Source organism: Argopecten irradians, chromosome 1, assembly GCF_041381155.1.
Source record: "Argopecten irradians isolate NY chromosome 1, Ai_NY, whole genome shotgun sequence".
In the NCBI taxonomy this organism is placed as follows: domain Eukaryota; kingdom Metazoa; phylum Mollusca; class Bivalvia; order Pectinida; family Pectinidae; genus Argopecten; species Argopecten irradians.
In genome coordinates this window covers 28,746,178-28,765,628 of record NC_091134.1, presented here as the reverse complement: position 1 = coordinate 28,765,628, position 19,451 = coordinate 28,746,178, and the positions used below count along the sequence as shown (strand labels likewise).

General features: G+C 36.3%; 1 protein-coding gene across 1 annotated transcript; it reads left to right on the top strand.

The window, feature by feature from the left end:
* The first annotated feature begins 836 nt into the window (after nt 1–836).
* Nucleotides 837–19,332, top strand: LOC138323153 (tumor protein p63-regulated gene 1-like protein). Its single transcript, XM_069267562.1, has 4 exons — nt 837–1,155; nt 9,443–9,534; nt 13,474–13,650; nt 14,480–19,332. Exons 1-4 carry the CDS (start codon nt 865–867, stop codon nt 14,823–14,825), a joined length of 906 nt encoding a protein of 301 aa, XP_069123663.1. The 5' UTR covers nt 837–864; the 3' UTR covers nt 14,826–19,332.
* The last annotated feature ends 119 nt before the right edge of the window (nt 19,333–19,451 follow it).

Genomic DNA, 19,451 nt, shown 5'->3' with positions numbered 1-19,451 from the left:
AAAATTTAAAGGTTTCTTAAAAACATTGATAACAAAAGAAAATATATATCGATGGCTTAAGATGAGGTTACAACACCAAACATATGCAAGATTTCCTGTCTAATGTACGATAACAGTGGAGATTCATTTCGCTGTTTTGCCGTCTGGCGCAGTGATCGTCAACTACCGCGCGGCATTTAGGACGACGGCGGGAAACATAAAACGACCCGCGTAATAAAAATTATCATTTTATTTATGCTAATTAAACAGTTCTGAAGGTGATGATAAGTGTGCTAGTAAACGTATAGTTAATAACTTCTGCGACTCTACAAAATTATTGATCTCGTTTTACATTCCTATTTTAAAAATTAAAAGCCGTTTCGGAAAGGTAGTCCTCCTCAACCCTTAAGTTAAGATTTCATCCATATTTTGTGTAAAACATCATAGGGGAAGGACTATTATATTTCATATCAACGAGTTAGGTCCGACCCCTTGGGACAGAGGAGCGGGGCTCAGAAGGGGGAACTTTGATAAAATTTGGCTTTAAAAGCCTACTCCTCCCGAACTCTTGAGTAGATTATTGCATCTTTGAATGGATTAAAACCATATATGGATGAATTAAGGGCTTTCAAGTTTGTTCAACAAATGACGTTTACTGTATCTATTACAGAAACTTATAAATTCAACTAAAGAGTTCCTTGTATTGAGTTTATAATAATTGTTAACCACTACTTTTTACTGTGACTTAAATTTGTTGTTTTGTGCCATGAGATGACCGTTATTAGTAAGGCCCATGGGCCTCTTGTTTATGAAATCTTCACTCAATCTGGCAATTAGGCTAGCGGGAGATAACTCCATCTAATTATAACGAGTCTAAATTCAAAAATGGCCGACACCCAAACCAAAGTGACGCAGGACTCGCATTTGGAGGACGATAGGACAAATGTCGAAGGACAGTTTGTGGGTGCGACATTACAGATCGGAGGTGGAGGTCCGGGGGTAGACGGGGTTGAACCAGAGGTAAAATTTGCTGGAGTGCCCGGTCAGTTCAACCGTCAGCAGCGTCCCGGTAGCGTATACGGACGACAGAGTGTCAAATCAACAACAAGTCGGACGTCGATGAGACCCGGGGTTGTGAAGGATGAAAAAATTGCCCAGCACTACTTTAGTTACAAGGTAAAAAATATATAGATATACATATTATCAGAACTAATACATGTAGATAAAATTCCCCACACTGTTAGCCTAGTTCAGTTTATTTACATTATAGTCATGGCGAGGGTCGATAGTCATGTGACTGTGAGTAATGATCTGATCGAATGCACCTGATTATCATTGTTGTTTGATTTCAACATCTAGTCCTATCACAGGGATCTGAGAATTAGGCCTAGTTACAGTTTAAATATAATTATAATTTATATTTACACTTGCTAAGCTTGTTCAAATACTAGCCGAGTTTGTTTACCATAAATTAATTGCATAGTAACATTGAACATTTAGCTTGCATATGAAGATGTTCTATTCAATGTTAGGGGCTTCTTTTTAAAGGCTATTGGACTTGACTATGGGTATACAGTACCTGGTATATGCCGAATACCTGAAATGAGATTTTTAACTTAAGAATTCCAACTTTCAGCACACCATATTTCTTTAAATCAATTAAAGTAAAGAACACAATGGTATAATATTGTCAAAAACTGAAAATATACTTCTGTAATAGGAGAGGAGAAAATGAAGCCGCCAGACCGGGTTTCTAACACGGGACCTTCCGAACACTAGCTGAGTGCTCTACCGACTGAGCTACAGAGACAGGACAGAAGTATTCGGACAAACGCGTCGGGAAATAAACCGCTAAATTTCGTGCGGCGCGTAAAAATCTGAATAAATCCAGTTTGGAGGCTTGGTTTGTGTCATCGTATACGTCATCGGAAAGATGACGTCATGCGTAATGTTGTGGCGGTAAAAATAAATTACGTCGTCTGCTGACGGAATCGCAGGAATTCATGGAAATAACATGGGTCGTTGTGGTAAAGAAGTGACATCAGGCTTAAGAAAAGCGGTCGTAGCGATGATAGAAGGTGGGATAAAACAAACAATTGTTACAGATAGGTTAGGCATACCAAAATCTACAAATTCTGATATTTGGAAACGATATATGAGACGAGGAAACATTGAAAATACACATCGATGTGGAAGGACGCCATATTTGACAGATCGCGACCAGAGAAGGCTCTTACAAGTTGTGCGCGGAAAAAAGAGAAAAATGCTGGATGTAGTAACAACCGAATTAAATGACTACAGGAACACTGTAAATGATGTACATGTTATAAAACGATTGACCGAAATTTAAAAAATCGGGGATACCGTAGAAGGGTGGTGAAGAAAACCATGGTTGTGCGTGAAGTCAATTTGAGGAAATGAGTGACATTTTGCTTTGATAGAAGAAATCTGACTGTAGAAAACTATTGGAAAGATGTTATTTTTTCTGATGAAAGTCAAATCGTGATCAGTAATGACAACAGAATTTTTATATGGAGGCAAAAAAAAAAGGCATACCGGCCACTTCTGTCTGCGGTCACACCGGAAACTTTCCGTGATGATTTGGGGGTGTATGACCCATCATGGAGTTGGTACTGTTTGCAGTGTAAATGGAACCATCAATTCACTAAAATATATTGAAATTTTGGAAGAGAATTTGTGGCCAGTTTTAGCAAGACACTTTGCAAACCAAAACTACATTTTTAGCTCACCTGGCCCGAAGGGCCGGTGAGCTTATGTCATGGCGCGGCGTCCGTCGTCCGTCGTCCGTCCGTCCGTCCGTCCGTCCGTCGTCCGTCGTCCGTCCGTCAACATTTCCTTTAAATCGCTACTAGTCATAGAGTTCTGCATGGATTGTAACCAAATTTGGCCACAAACATCCTTGGGGGAAGGGGAACAGAACTTGTATAAATTTTGGCTCTGACCCCCCGGGGGCAGGAGGGGCGGAGCCCAATAGGGAAAATAAAGGTAAATCCTATAAAACGCTACTTGTCCTAGAGTTCTGCATGGATTGTAATCAAATTTGGCCAGAAACATCCTTGGCGGAAGGGGAACAGAACTTGTATAAATTTTGGCTCTGACCCCCCGGGGGCAGGAGGGGCGGGGCCCAATAGGGGAAATAGAGGTAAATCCTATAAATCGCTACTTGTCCTAGAGTTCTGCATGGATTGTAACCAAATTTGGCCAGAAACATCCTTGGGGGAAGGGGAACAGAACTTGTATAAATTTTGGCTCTGACCCCACGGGGGCAGGAGGGGTGGGGCCCAATAGGGGAAATAGAGGTAAATCCTATTAATCGCTACTTGTCCTATAGTTCTGCATGGATTGTAACCAAATTTGGCCAGAAACATCCTTGGGGGAAAGGGAACAGAACTTGTATAAATTTTGGCTCTGACCCCCTGGGGGCAGGAGGGGCGGGGCCCAATAGGGGAAATAGAGGTAAATCCTATAAATCGCTACTTGTCCTAGAGTTCTGCATGGATTGTAACCAAATTTGGCCACAAACATCCTTGGGGGAAGGGGAACAGAACTTGTATAAATTTTGGCTCTGACCCCCCGGGGGCAGGAGGGGCGGGGCCCAATAGGGGAAATAGAGGTAAATCCTATAAATCGCTACTTGTCCTAGAGTTCTGCATGGATTGTAACCAAATTTGGCCAGAAACATCCTTGGCGGAAAGGGAACAGAACTTGTATAAATTTTGGCTCTGACCCTACGGGGGCAGGAGGGGCGGGGCCCAATAGGGGAAATAGAGGTAAATCCTATAAATCGCTACTTGTCCTAGAGTTCTGCATGAATTGTAACCAAATTTGGCCAGAAACATCCTAGGGGGAAGGGGAACAGAACTTGTATAAATTTTGGCTCTGACCCCCTGGGGGCAGGAGGGCGGGGCCAAATAGGGGAAATAGAGGTAAATACTATTAATCGCTACTTGTCCTAGAGTTCTGCATGGATTGTAACCAAATTTGGCCCAGAAACATCCTTGGGGTTAACAGAATTTGTATAAATTTTGGCTTTGACCCCTTGGAGCAGAAAGAGTGGGGCCCAATAGGGGAATTAGAGGTAAATATTCAAATTCCTTCAGAAAAGAAACAATGAACCTGTATTCAGAACATTCCTAGGCATTACAAACCAGGTGAGCGATACAGGCCCTCTGGGCCTCTTGTTCAACAGGACAATGCTCCAGTTCACAAGGCTCGTGTTGTGTCTGAATATTTTACAAACCATGGTATTCCTGTTTTAGAATGGCCCCCACAAAGTCCTGATTTAAATATCATCGAAAATGTGTGGTTAAAACTTAAAATACGACTAAAAACAGTGGTCAACAACATCACTAATCAAACAGAACTTTTTGACACAATACAAACCATCTGGCAAGGCATTGATGTAGAATACATTCAAGGTTTATACCAATCGATTCCCCATTGTCTGAAGGAAGTACGAAAGTCCAAGGGTCAGATCACCAAATATTAGGTCAATATCACAACACATATATTTTTTATAAAGAGTTTAATTTTTCCAAGGAAGATGTTCACATGACGTTATGGCGGCCATTTACTTCTGAATACTTCTGTACGGTCTCTGTACCTGGTCACCAATGATCGACCAAGTTCAATCCAGCTACACTCAAATTTAAATTTTAACGTGATTAAAATCAAATTCCAGAAATGTACGAAATTCTAAGACACCACTATAAGTTATGGTCTAAAATGTCAAGAATTATCCTATAATATCTTCAATCTATGCGCATTTACTTTTGGAATTTTTTGATAACACCATATACTAAAATAACAGACCTAAACTTGAGCCAAGTATCTGTCGAAAATAGCTTCACGAGGTAGATATGTTGTTTCCATAAGAATAGTTCATATGAGGCCATTTAGGGTAATTTGCATGAAGAAATTATAACAAATAACAATATTCTATTGCTTAACTGGAGACAATGATAGTATTCGTATATTTATTAGGTTGATATGTTGCAAAACACGAAAATACCGTCTCTACATTTTCAGCACACAATCATAACCTGTGTTACACCCTTGGAAATGTCAACAACACACCTGTCACATTTTGACAATGAGCTTAACATTTTCTCCTGAATGTTGGAAATTATTGCATGTGATTGTTTGCATAATTTATGCTTGAGAAACGTATTATATACTGAGTATACTATACGCCAATTGTTATGTTAGTATGTTACATTATGTCTCGCCATTAAAATCTGCCGACGACATGAGGGTATTGCAAGGTTTTGTGTTCTTTGTTATCGAAAAAAAGTCAACCTTTGATATGGCATTTAGGATTTGTTCGAGATTGGCTTAGTTAATTGAGGTATTAAGTTTTTTTTTCCAGATATGTGTTCTGTCTCACATTGCTTGTGTGTACTGCAAATGTGTCTGAGAGTCACAGTAGCATGTAGCTTGCACAGGCAAAAATGTAAACAAAACTCAGTAAATACATGTAACCACATTAACACTGAACATATATATGGAAGTGTTTTTGTTTACAAATGTGCACATATCTAATACTGGGTCATTGCAGGTTAAATGTTGGTAAAAAATAAATGTTTTTAAAAATTGAAATAAGTTAGCTAAAACATATCCTTGATTCTTCATTGATTTCATTTAAAAACATCAGAGCTTGACATTTACCTGTTGTTTTTTTCTACAATATATAAATTATCCAAGTTGGGCATTTTTTTAGCCCACCATCTGTAATCAAATCGCCTTTCATCCGTGGTCCGTCGTCTGTCCGTCTGTCCATTAACAATTCTTGTTATCGCTATTCCTCAGAAAGTACTGAAGGGATCTGTCTCAAATTTCATATGTAGGTTCCCCTAGGGCCCTTATATAGTTGTGCATAACAAATTTTGGGACAAATCAATCAACAAGATGGCCACCAGGCAGCCATCTTGGATTTTGATAGTTAAAATTTGTTATCGCTATTTTCCACAAAGTACTGAAGGGATCTGTCTCAAATTTCACATATAGATTCCCCTAGGGACCTAGTTATGCATATTGGGTTTTGGAACCGATTGGTCAACAAGATGGCCACCAGGCAGCCATCTTGGATTTTGATAGTTAAAAGTTTGTTATCACTATTTCTCAGAAAGTACGGAAAGGATTATCTCAAATTCATATGTAGGTTTCCCTAGGGCCCTAGTTGTACATTTTGCATTTTGAGACCGATTGGTCAACAAGATGGCCACCAGGCAGCCATTTTGGATTTTGATAGCTGGAAGTTTGTTATCGCTATATCTCAGAAAGTACAGAAAGTATCATTCTCAAATTTCATATATAGGTTCGTCTAGGGCCCTATTTGTGCATATTGCGTTTTGGGACCAATGGATCAACAAGATGGCCGTCAGGCAGCCATCTTGTTTGGCATATTGCGATTTAGGACCGATCGATCAACAAGATGGCCGCCAAGTAACCATCTTGGATTTTGATAGTTGAAGTTTGTAACTGCTATTTCTCATAAAGTACTGAAGCGATCTGTCTAAAATTTAATATGTAGTATGTTTGAAAAAGTTTGAAAAGCAGAGAAAAGATCAATTTTTCCATTCTCAGACATAGATCATTCTCTGGTGGATGCGAATATCCCTCTGGGATCCCTTTTGACAATTAAAGTTTGTTAGTGCTATTTCTCATAAAGTACTGAAGGAGTCGTTCTCAAATTCATTTGCAGGTTCCGTAGGACCTTTGTTGTACATATTGCATTTTTGGATAGATCGGTGAACAAGATGGCCAACAGGTAGCCATCTTTGATTTTAATAATTGAAGTTTGTTATATATCTCAGAAAGTTCTGAAAGGATCTTTCTCAAAATTCATATGTAGTGATATGTACATGTAGTTAAAGTTTGAAAAGCAGAGAAAAGATCACTCTTTCCATTATCAGACGTAGATCCCTCTAGGATCTCTTGTTTCTTTTCAGAGGTTAAGTGACTTGTAAAAAAAAATTGTTTAATGTAATTTTTTTGCTGTATCATTAAAAATAATTAGTTGCAAGTAGGACTTAACTATAAAATCCATAGTTTAAATATAAAATTTACAAATTTCTAGGGTACAACATGGGGCTTTTGAAAGGTTAAAACAAATTACAAAGCAGGTAGTTGTAACAAATTAAATTTTCATCGCCTTTTTTAGGTCATCTATATACATATAGTCATCATGTTTCGTCCGTTGTTGTTCGCCGTGCGTTTACTTTTCACATTTTAAACTTCTCAAGTTCTACCAGTGCGATTTAGCTGAAACTTGCATGAAAAATGACAATCAAGTATTGTTATTTTCAGGTCAATTCGAATTCCAAGATGGCTGCCGCAGTGGCCACCTTGAAAACATATTTTGATCTTCTACTCAAGTTCTACTAGTGCAATTTGGCTGAAATTTGCCTGAAATGATCCTAACAGGTCATGGCCAAGTGTTGTCATTTTTCCGGTCGATCTGAAACCCAAGATGGCCACCGTACCACAGCTGCCATCTCGAAAACATATTTTGAACTTCTTATCAACCCAAGAGAAAATTTGACTGGGAATGCCGGGTGAGATCCTGCCAGGATATTTTCCCACGATCCCGGTTGGGACAAAATCCTGGTGAGATCCAAGTGATTTCTATCTTTTGCAATATTGGTCATAACTAATTTTGCTTTTTCAATGAACAAAAAAAATCAAATTTGTATGCAGTTCTTTTTCGAACAAAGAGTTAAAACATTTTATGAAATAACCCTTGAGATGTGTTACAACAACTTAACAGTTAATAAGAATATTATTGAATTTTGAATTGCACTAAAGCTTTGTTCTTTTCATAATTGTGTAAACTTATAATGCTATACACAGACAAAATATTGTTTAAATTCAGTTTAAACTTATAAATACTAATAATGGCCACCATGGCCTAGTTGTAACTTACCCGAGGTATTTATCAATAAATGACTTAGCACATTCAGCACTCAGAAAGATCATGCTTCAAGGTTACTGATCATTTCTATTAAAAAAACAAAAACAATACTGTGAATGCAATCTATGTATTTCTTTTCTTTTGGGCTTATAAAATGACTTTTGCAACATAATAAAACTTACCCAAATGCTGATATCCTAAAATCCACAAATAAATTATACTTAGACTACCCAACCTGTAGCCTCCATCTTAATTTTGAACTGTCCAAACACAAAAGAGTTCCGAAAAAGAGGAGTAACTCTTCTGTGACCAGCCGGGATCGCAGTCATGTGAAATCCCGGCCAGGATCCCGGTCATGCGGGATCCCTGTTAATCCAACTGGGATCCGTGTTTCCTAAACCGGGATCCCAGTTAAGATTGTCAATTTAGTTAAATTTTCTTTTAGGAAGTTCTACTGGTGCGATTTGGCTGAAAATTACCTGAAATGATCCTGACATGGTCCCAACAAAGTGTTGTTATTGTTCGGTAGATCCAAAATCCAAGATTGCCGCCACAGCTGCCATTTTGAACACACATTTTGAACTTCTTCTCAAACTCTACAACTGCGATTTGGCTGAAACTTGCTTGAAGTGGTCCTGACATAGTCACGAAAAAGTTTTGGTATTTTTGGCTTTGATCCGAAATCCAAGATGGCCGCCACAGCCGCCATCTAGAAAACACATTTTGAACTTCTCAAGTTCTATCTGTGAAATGTATCTATCATTTGCCTGAAATGATCCTGACCTGGTCATGACCAAGAGTTATTTTTTTTTGGTCAATCTGAAATCCAAGATTGCAGGCACAGCCGCCATCTTGAAAACAAAAAAAAGTGAAAGATACATTTTGAACTTCTTCTCAAGTTCTACCAGTGCCATTTTGGCTGAAATCCGGATGAAATGATTTTGATATCATGTCTTGACAAAGTGTTGTTATATCTCTGGCTGATCCCAAATCAAAGATGGCTACCATGATACTATATCTAATTAATTTTCTATACAAATTCGAAAGGAAGTCAAATGACCGTTAAGGCCCTTTGTTCTTTTGTCTTCTGTCCAAAATTAGAGCGTGTTCAAGGCCCTTTGGTCTCTTGTCCTCTGTCCAAAATTAGAGCGTGTTCAAGCTCAAAATGCCAATCTCATAATCTTTTGGCATATTGTTCTCTAAAACTGATATGATTTTGGATAAAGGATTACACAGAAATGGAATTAGGCAATGACTACAAGGATTGAGTTGTAATATATAAGCTGCCTGGAAAATATGCCCGAAATGGAAGGATACGTCATCATCTTTCCGTGAAACATATTAACTTGAGTCAAGTGATCCTCCACCCTGATATCTATAATGGGACTTTTTTGGGTAATTCAAATTTAAAAATTATATAAAGGAAACAACTCATTATTATAATAATAGTGAGGGTATATATATAACTTTTACATCAATTTATCTATTATTTATTCATATCAATGTTTTCTTCATATTGTCTACTTTCAGGAATCCAACTTTGAAAAAGCTGTGTCAGTGTGTGAACAGAAAGCAAAGGCAGAACTTGATGGAAAACGAGTTGGAGCCTGGCTGTTAACAGAGTAGGATTTATTCATTTTTATATACCGAATACAGTGGACCCGCGATAATTCGGACGCTGATATGCATGACAGTCCAGAAAACTCACAATTTGGATTGAAATGTCAAGGAACGAATTTCCATAATGTTATTTATACTCACTAGTCTGGAAAGGATTCCAAATCCAAAACTCCATTATGGGAACGGAATGTAGTTTTCCTTAGTTATTTCCCGCAATAATCCTGATGATTTTCTGTCGCCACGTGCATTGTTAATGCTATGCCAACCTCAGTCATGTGTAAAATACACACTATACTTGACACCGTGTCTGTTGTCATAGCGACAGCAGTCAGGTCATAGCTACAGGTGTACAATAAAGTGAGATACTACTCACAAAATTAATTAGTATTTTAAATTTATGTCGACCAATACAAAGTGAGATACTACTCACAAAATTAATTAGTATTTTAAATTTATGTCGACCAATACAAATTCATTATCTATGGTATATATGATGTTAAAGAATATGGCACATGTCATATAGACACGTATGTGTGTGACATTGTGTATAGGAATTTAGATGTGAACGTGCACCTGGTTGTTACAAAACATCTGTTAACTAGTCAGAAAGAAAAGATTTGTGGAAATGGTCAATGAAAACACACAATATTCAAAATAACATCTCCATTAGTCTATAAAGTATTCATAACTATTTATTATCATAGTTTTGTTTGACCAAGGAGTAGATATAGATCCTCGGTTAGGCATTTTGAAACATAAAACATAAGTTTGCCGTACGACAGATTAAGAGTTGGATATGTAGCTATACTGGCATACATCGTACGCAATCATTGATGGCTTTTGGTTTCATCTTTTAAAAAGAAAAACGTTTATTTCACATTCTTAATGTAATGATATAGAAAAAATCCTTTAAAACAGAACAAACGAAGTATTTATTTTAGTACACATACCCGGTATGTTACATAAAAACCTGTTATCGATTACGAGGTCAAGAGGAGTAACTCTTACATGACAATTTTAAAATTAACTAAGAACATGAAATTCGGCACTCCAGAAAATTCTTAATCTGGACAGTTTAGGCTGGGAACGAAGGTGTCCAGATTATTGAGGGTCCACTGTATACCCAATTTGTCTCTACATAATTATAATTGCGCAAAACTAAAATAAAAATTAAAAAAACTTGAGCTAATGATATCTTAAGCACATCCAGTTCTATACCTTATATATATTGAATGCACTCTATGTCCCTTGTTCTCTAGCATGCTTATACTAATGTCTTTAATAGCAGCTACTAGCTAGGGTAAAACTTCAGGGTCATGAATTTGTTCTAGGGTAAAACTTCAGGGTCATGAATTTGTTCACTGACTCTGCATTCACAATTTCGGAAGGTAAGGAGTTCCAGGCGTTGATTGCAAATAAAGCTTTCCGAATGTTAAGACTCGTATGAGGTTTTAGTAATCTTTTGTTTTGTCCCCTTATTCTGTAATGGTTTTGTTTGGTCAGCATGCTTCGACCTCTATCACTGGTTCCCAAGGTTGGGGCCTTGAGGTAAGCCTTCAAAAATATAAAACAAAAATGCCTACACAGGAGGGCTCTCATTCACCACACGACTTACATACATGTACTAGATAACTCATCATAATCACTTTCACTCAATCTTTCATAGTCTATTTATGATCAGCGGATAGATAAACAAATCGAAATTTAACAACTGTACTAGAAATACAGATCAGCATATAAATGTAGTCTACATAAAAATCATCTAATGTATCTATTCATATCTACAGTATGTGTATATTGGTAGAAGATAGATTTATCAATTCTGTTTAAAACATTAAATATTTGTTGGATGTCCTGCCATGTTAAAGTAAATTCCTGTATGTTATTTTGTTTTAGGGCAATTGTTTTATGTATTTTGTGCATTTTTAAAAGGTATGTTTCCAATTCGGTTATGTTTAAGTTTGTCTTCTTTCTTGACATGAAATATATATATATATAGTATTTTGAGTAAATTATAATAAAGTTGATTGGAATAAAGTTTTCTTTTATATCTTCATCTGCAAAACCAAATAATATCCTCTTTATGTCTAAATTCAGCTTTGAATTTAAACCTCATGAAAATGACCATGAAAAAGGTAAAGTAATCATGATCAGAAAAAAATCATGAAAATCATTTTTCATGCCCTTCAAATTTTGTGATCTTAATTTCATGGTCGTGAAATTTCCCAATAGCTTTTTGACCATGATTTTTATTCAGTATTTTAATGACCAGGAATACATATATATTTTCATAGCCTTGAACATGATTATGGTCATGAATAAGGTAAAGTGATCATGGGGTAGTTGAAAGATCATGCTTTTTTCATTCCTAAATAAAAAAATTTATGGCCCTGATATTTCTAACAAGTGTTTCAAACCTTTACCAATGAAATAGTAAAGTGCTTGGATATGTGTTTTGAATCTATCATCTTTTTGGATTTTTACCTGTATGCAGAGAATACGGTCATTGGAATTTACTTTTTAATATCCTTTTGTAGCAATATATTTCAGAAAAACATAGATTTTGAATATCTGTATTCAGTTTTCATTGTTTATTTGTCTATCATTTGACTATACTAAAACTTTCACCTGGTGTTGTCCAATATGTTACCTTTGACACTTCATTATTCTTGCTGTCAAACTTTTGATCTTATTGGACAGCTACAGGTTAATGGAAATAATGGACTGCTATGTAGTTAACATATTGGACAGCTACAGGTTAATGGAAATAATGGACTGCTATGTACTTAACATATTGGACAGCTACAGGTTAATGGAAATAATGGACTGCTATGTAGTTAACATATTGGACAGTGACAGGTTAATGGAAATAATGGACTGCTATGTACTTAACATATTGGACAGCTACAGGTTAATGGAAATAATGGACTGCTATGTACTTAACATATTGGACAGTGACAGGTTAATGGAAATAATGGACTGCTATGTACTTAACATATTGGACAGTGACAGGTTAATGGAAATAATGGACTGCTATGTACTTAACATATTGGACAGTGACAGGTTAATGGAAATAATGGACTGCTATGTACTTAACATATTGGACAGTGACAGGTTAATGGAAATAATGGACTGCTATGTACTTAACATATTGGACAGTGACAGGTGAGGTTTGTGGTTTTTGTTATATATTGTACAAGAAAGACGATGGATGACATTTAAGAGGGTGTGGGGTGGGGAATAAGGGGTTTTTGTGTCGCTTGCAGCGCAAGGGCGACACTTAGGTATCACTATGTCGGCGTCGCCATCGGTGTCCGGGAAACGGTTTCCGTGCGATAACTGAAGTATTTATTGTCCGATTTCAACCAAAAGTTGGTATATAGCTTTATATCAATGAGATCTCGGATGACTTGGATAATGATCAAAATCCGTCAATATTTGCAAGAGTTACAGGACTTTAAAATCGTCAAAACAGAAAAATCCATGGTTTCTGCTCGATAACTTAAATATTTATCGACCTATTTCAACCAAATTTCATAATTGTTTTATATTAATGAGATCTTGGATGAGTTCAATAATGGTCAAAATCCGTCAATATTTTCAAGAGTTATGGGACTTTAAAATCATCAAAACAGAAAAATCCATGTTTTCTGCTCGATAACTTAAATATTTATTGTCCGATTTCAACCAAATTTGGTATGTTGCTTTATATTAATGAGATATCGATACTGTACTTTTCAAAATCCAAAAATATTTGCAAGAGTTATGAAACTTGATTACATCACCTAAATTATTATCAATATTTTCAACTGTAAATAACTACTTTTTGTGATGCTGTGCAGGCGACACACCCACTTATGTGGAATTCTTGTTGTTGTATTGGTATGCCTATTGTTTTATCTTATTTCATACACAATAAGACAAATTCATTTTATTTTCAGAATTGACCATTGGGACAATGAGAGAGAGAAGATTGTGCTACTGTTTGAAAATTCTGTAATGATCTTCAAATATCACTTCATATTAAACAAAGTGGAGGAATTCAAGCGTATCCTTCTGTGGGTTATCGATACTGTCTGCATTGGTGATTTCAAGTATCCGGAGAAAAGTCTCATGCCGTAAGTCTGAAGGTGTTTGTTCCTATTTGTAGCCCACCATCATCAGATTTCTTTTCGTCCATGATTTGTTCATCTGTCCATTAACAATTCTGGTTAGCTCACCTGGCCGGAATGACCAGTTAGCTTAGGTCATGGTGCACCATCTGTCATCCCTCCGTCATCCATCAACATTTCCTAAAAATCGCTACCAGTCATAGAGTTCTACTAGGATTGTAACCAAATTTTGCCAGAAACATCCATGGGGAAGGGGAGCAGAGTTTGTATAAATGGCTCCGACCCCTGGGACAGGAGGGGCAGGGTTTAATAGGGGAAATAGAGGTTAACCATTTATATCGCTACTTGTCATAGAGTTCTTCATGGATTGTAACCAAATTTGGCCAGAAACATTAGCATGGGGATTCAAAATTGAACAAATGATCTGGCTTATAGCATGCTGTGATGAAGGACTACCAAGTTTGTTCAAAGCATTGACCTTGACCTTCATTCAAGTTCACAGGGTTCAAAAAGGTGAAAATCTTTAAATGACTTCTTAATAACCAAGTGGCCCGAAGACTTGATATTTGGCCTGTGACATGCTGGGACATGATAGAAATTCTTATTGATTTTCTTTTGTATTAAGTATACAGCATGATTACCAAATAGCAGGTGAGCGATTCGGACCCACTTTTCTTGTTGTCATTCAGACCAAAAATTTACTTCGTATTATCCATGTTCGTATCAACTGTACCAATGTATGTTGCATAAATGTAAACCTGTATATATGTTATGAAATACATGACTATAATATGAAAGTGTGAAATGTAAAGTTATTAACCATTCATAATTCCAGAGAAAGGAAACATGGAGGAATTCAGATCCGCTGGAACAAAGGGGAGGAGCCTACATTTGCCCAACGCTGGAATCCCTGGAGTACCTGCATCCCCTTTGTCACATTTTGTCATCACCCTCTCCTCTACAATCCTAAAGAGAACGAGACAGTCACATATAATGTTGACGAGTTCTACGAGTCCCTAATCAAAGGAATTAGTGATGCGTACAAGGCAAAGAGACCTGCAGAAAAGGTCACCATCTTGGAAGGCCCTATTATGATCAGGAGCTATGCAAGTGTTTCCTCCATGATCTTCAACCAAAGTGGACTAGGGTTTTATATGGATAGAAATGGTATCTGTTTCTGAAAGACCAAAAATTCCAGTTCTGAGAGGGATGTACAGGATACCTTATAGCTAGGTCACTGCAGTCTCAAGTGACCTATTCTAATAGCCTGATGTCCATAGTTGTCCTTAGTGTACTCATAAACATTTTAGATAAAAAAGTTTTCATTTTTTTTTTACTAAAGCAAATTCAATGAAATTGTGTACATTGGTTTCAACAATTCCGCGGGCTGTGGGAGGGCTAAAAGGGACCAAGGATAGATATGATTCAAAGATTGAAAATCCAAATGGATAATTCTTGTTATTTTGTGTGTTTGTTGATTATTTTACAAAGATTTTAGGTGATCAGGTTAGGATGACCTGTTGTCATCATACATTGTCCGTCATCGTATAGAGACCTGATATTAGGCCTGTGACATGTTAGGATGAAGGGCTACCAAGGTTGCTCAAACAGATGACATTGACATTCATTTAAGGTCACAGGAATCAAAAAAGCTAAAGCCTTTAATCAGCTTCTTGTGAATAACAAAGAGGCCTAGAGATTTGATATTTGGGCTTTTCTGACTTATAGCCTGCTGGAATGAAGGGCTACAAAGTTTGTTTAAATGAATGACCTTGACCTTCATTCAAGATAACAGGGGTCAAGTAGGCTAAAATCTGTTAACGATTTAATAACCAAGCGGCCTAGAAACCTGATGTTGAGCCTGTAGCATGCTGGGATGAAGAGCTACTAAGTTTGTTCAAATGAATGACCTTGACCTTCCATTAAGATCACATGGCGGAGATGAAGGGCTACCAAGTTTGTTCAAATGAATGACATTGACCTTCATTCTAGGTCACAGAGGTCAAATAGGCTGAACTCTTTAAATGTCTTCTTAATAACCAAGAGGCATAGGAACCTGAGTGGGCATGTGACATGCTGGGATGAAGGGCTACAAAATATGTTCAAATTGATTATCTTGACCTTCATTCTAGGTCAAGGTTTGTGTGCTTATTAACAGTGCTATACAAGTTAAATCACTGCTAAGTTATGTTATCCTAGTTTATTTGTGTACTTGAAAACATGAAAACAGCAATGTGGAATTATATAGAACTTCTTCTCAAGTTCTACCTGTGTTACTTGGCTGAAACTTGCATGAAATGATCCTGACATGGTCCTGACAAAGTGTAGTTACATCTCTAGTTGATCCCAAATCGAAGATGGCTACCACGACACTATCTCTAATTAATTTCCTATATGATTATTGCCAAGGTAGCCAGGTGACTATTAAGGCCCTTGAGACTACATTCTTATTTTTGACCGAATTAGGGAGCTTGATTTCATTACCTTGGCAAAAAAATATTTCAAAACTATAATTATCTCATTTAGCAGACCTCATAACACTTATATCTAAAGTGCTAAATTTCAAACAATCAGAGTTTCCCATTTTGTTACCATGGAAACCAAGCACTTTGTAAATGTCTTCATGTTATTCAGCATATCTCGTAACCCCTATATACCAATTTTCACATAATTCTGACATTAAGTAAATTTCAGCCAATCAGAGGCCTAAGTTTTGTTACTATGACAACCAATATTTTTGAATGTGTTACCATATTTTTTTTACTTAAATCAGTATTCAAGTCAGCCAAAAACTTTTCCCGGATTTTAATTTTGAAACTAATTTACACAGATAGAAAATGTTCTGAGAGTATATTAATGCAGGGTAAAATTGTGGACACATCCTTTAACAGGATAAAATGAGATGACAAAGAGCAATGTTTGGTTTTCAACATTACTTCAATCAAAATTTCCATATAATTCTTAAAGAAATGGCTAGTGCAGAAAGGGCAAGCCCAATATTGGAAATAGAGGTAAATCTTTCAAATCGCCATTAGTCATAGATTTTTGCATGGATTGTAACCTAATTTGGAAAGAAACATCCTCTAGGAAAGGGATGCAGAATTTGTATTTATTTTGGCTCTTCTGGAGCAGAAAGCGTGGGGCAGATAGGAAATTTAGAGATAAATCTTTAAATATTAGAAGAAAAGAAACATTGATCCTGTATTCAGAACATTACTTGGCATTACAAATCAGGTAAGTGATACAGGCCCTCTTGGCCTCTTCTTTTAAATTACTTTTCCCAGAAGAATTACCAGAGAGTATTTTGTAAAGTCATATACTTTTTGATCCCGGAATGTGGCTAATCTGCATGTTTTAATCACTATGAGGTGCACTCTTTATAATTAAACTCAAAAAGTGCAAGTCTCTTGATCTAAATTTAAATAAATAGACTGATGTGTAATATTTTAAGGTTATATTGAGTCCTACTATGTATATATCTATGTATATATAATTATAGAATATGTCTTGTTTAATTTGTTTTCTATTTATTAATATTAATGAGTTTTAATGAGATTTATTCCAATAAATAATGGTTGTTGAAATCCCCTCCATATTAACCGTTTTGTGATCTAACGTAATATAAATTATTTGTTATATCCTGATATGTACCAAGGTATAATGCTGTTTACAATTTTATAATTGTTAGCTCACTGGCCCCAAGGGCCGGTAAGCTTATGTCATGGGGCGTCGTCCGTCAACATTTCCTTTAAATTGTTGCTAGCCATAGACTTCTGCATGAATAGTAACCAAATTTTGCCAGAAACATTCTTGGGGGAATGGGCATAGATTTTGTATCAATTTTAGCTCTGACCCCTGGAGCAGAAAGAGTGAAGCCCAATAGGAAAATTGGAGGAAAATCTTTAAATTCCTTCAGAAAAGAAACCATGAATATCACTTGGCACTACAAACCAGGTAAGCGATATGGGCCTCTTGTTTAAATCTATTTCTACACATGTTCATAGCTCAAATGTCGATGAGATATATTATCACAAAACCATTATTACAAAACCTACAAAACTTTCGTAATTTTTTTGTATTATTACAGTTCTCTTAGTTAAAATGTGTACGCATCCGTCAGTCTGTCAACAAACGACTTCATACCTGCTGGTCAGAATTTAACAAAATTTGACAAGTAGTATCCTTCTGGGGTACTAACTGAAAATTGCACAAATTGTTATGCTAATCCCCCGGGAGCCTGAGGGGCAGGGCCAAAGCGGTCAATTTGGCTGTTTTCATATAAAAAGGGTCAAATTGGCTATTTCCATATTAGTAACTTCTTATCTGAATGTAAGCATTGGATAGCTTTCACATTCCATTTGTAGCATTCATATGGGATGGGGATTAAAAATGGTATAATTGGTGAGGCTAATAGTCCAAGGGTGTGGAGATTGTAAGTGATCGGCACCCCTGGATTATCGAGGATGGTTAATCCGTAGATACAGTCAACTGCAAATGTCACTGTTACTAAAAATAGGTTGTTTCAAAATTTTGCTTTCCGGATGATAACTTGATAACGCATCAACGGACTTTGTTAAAACTTCATACAACAACGTTAGTATAGGAAATACGATAGCATGGGATCGAATTTGGGGTTAAAAGGTCAACTACAAAGGTCACTGTCACTAAAAATAGATTGTTCCACAAATTTTACGTTGATAACTTTAGAACACATCAACGGAATTTGTTCAAACTTCACACAATGGTAGTAAATGGAAAGTTACAGCTTGGGATTGAATTTGGCATCAAAAGGTCAACACACGTGTTTCATAAAAGAAATAACTTTCATTTGGATATATGGTTGATGGTTTGATTTATTTATTCTCGCAAACAATCGGCAGAAATCTAAAATTCTTTTTTTTTAAAGGAGTCCGCCATTATGCTTCTGATACTTAAACTTGTTAGTTTATTTCCAGTTCATGTTATTTCTTTTTAACATATTTCCCGAGATTATTATGATGTATAACTTAGCTTAACAGGCAAGTAAAACCTACAATTTTCACATGTGAATCAATACAATGCGTCTCAAGGGATGAATTTCTACACTTTACGATTGAACATTCATATGATGCACTTTTTCTGGAGTCAATTGGATGTAAGAGTATACTTAACCAGCGAGAAAAACTTGCTTGCGACTTTCACATGTGAATCACCTTTTGTTTCTGAAAGTCTGTTTTGTATTTCGATGAAAATTCAAAATTATTTTGATTAAACTACACATTTGAACTAATTCTTGAAAAAAATCAATGCTTGATTTAAAGTCATTGCTAAATCATTTAATGATAATCCTTGAAAAGTTCTTGAATTATCATCGATTTATTCTTTTCATACGTTTTATGAAAGATTGTTTATCGTAGAGCAATTTGGCTTAGCTGTTCATCATACAGCAATATGGGAAAGAATGTTGGCAGCACCATTTTGATGTGAATTATATCTATATACATGTATTGATGTATTGTTATGTGTTCACAGGCGAGCAAACATGTTACTAAGTAACACCATAATACAATTGTAATAAAGCGTTTATTTGTTTGATTTTATCGTAGCATCATGTCCATGATTTGTTTCCCAATATGTATGCAGCACTATATTTAAGTCTGAAGTTTTTTGTGCTGATTTTCGTATTGTCAAATAAAGAATACTCGAGAATCTTCTGACGTTTTGTTATATATAGCAGAACATGCTTACAAATTTAAAGGTAATTCCAAACTGGAGTACTCCTCCTCCTCAGAAGTAAATGAAGAGAACGAGTTATCGTTCTTGAACGA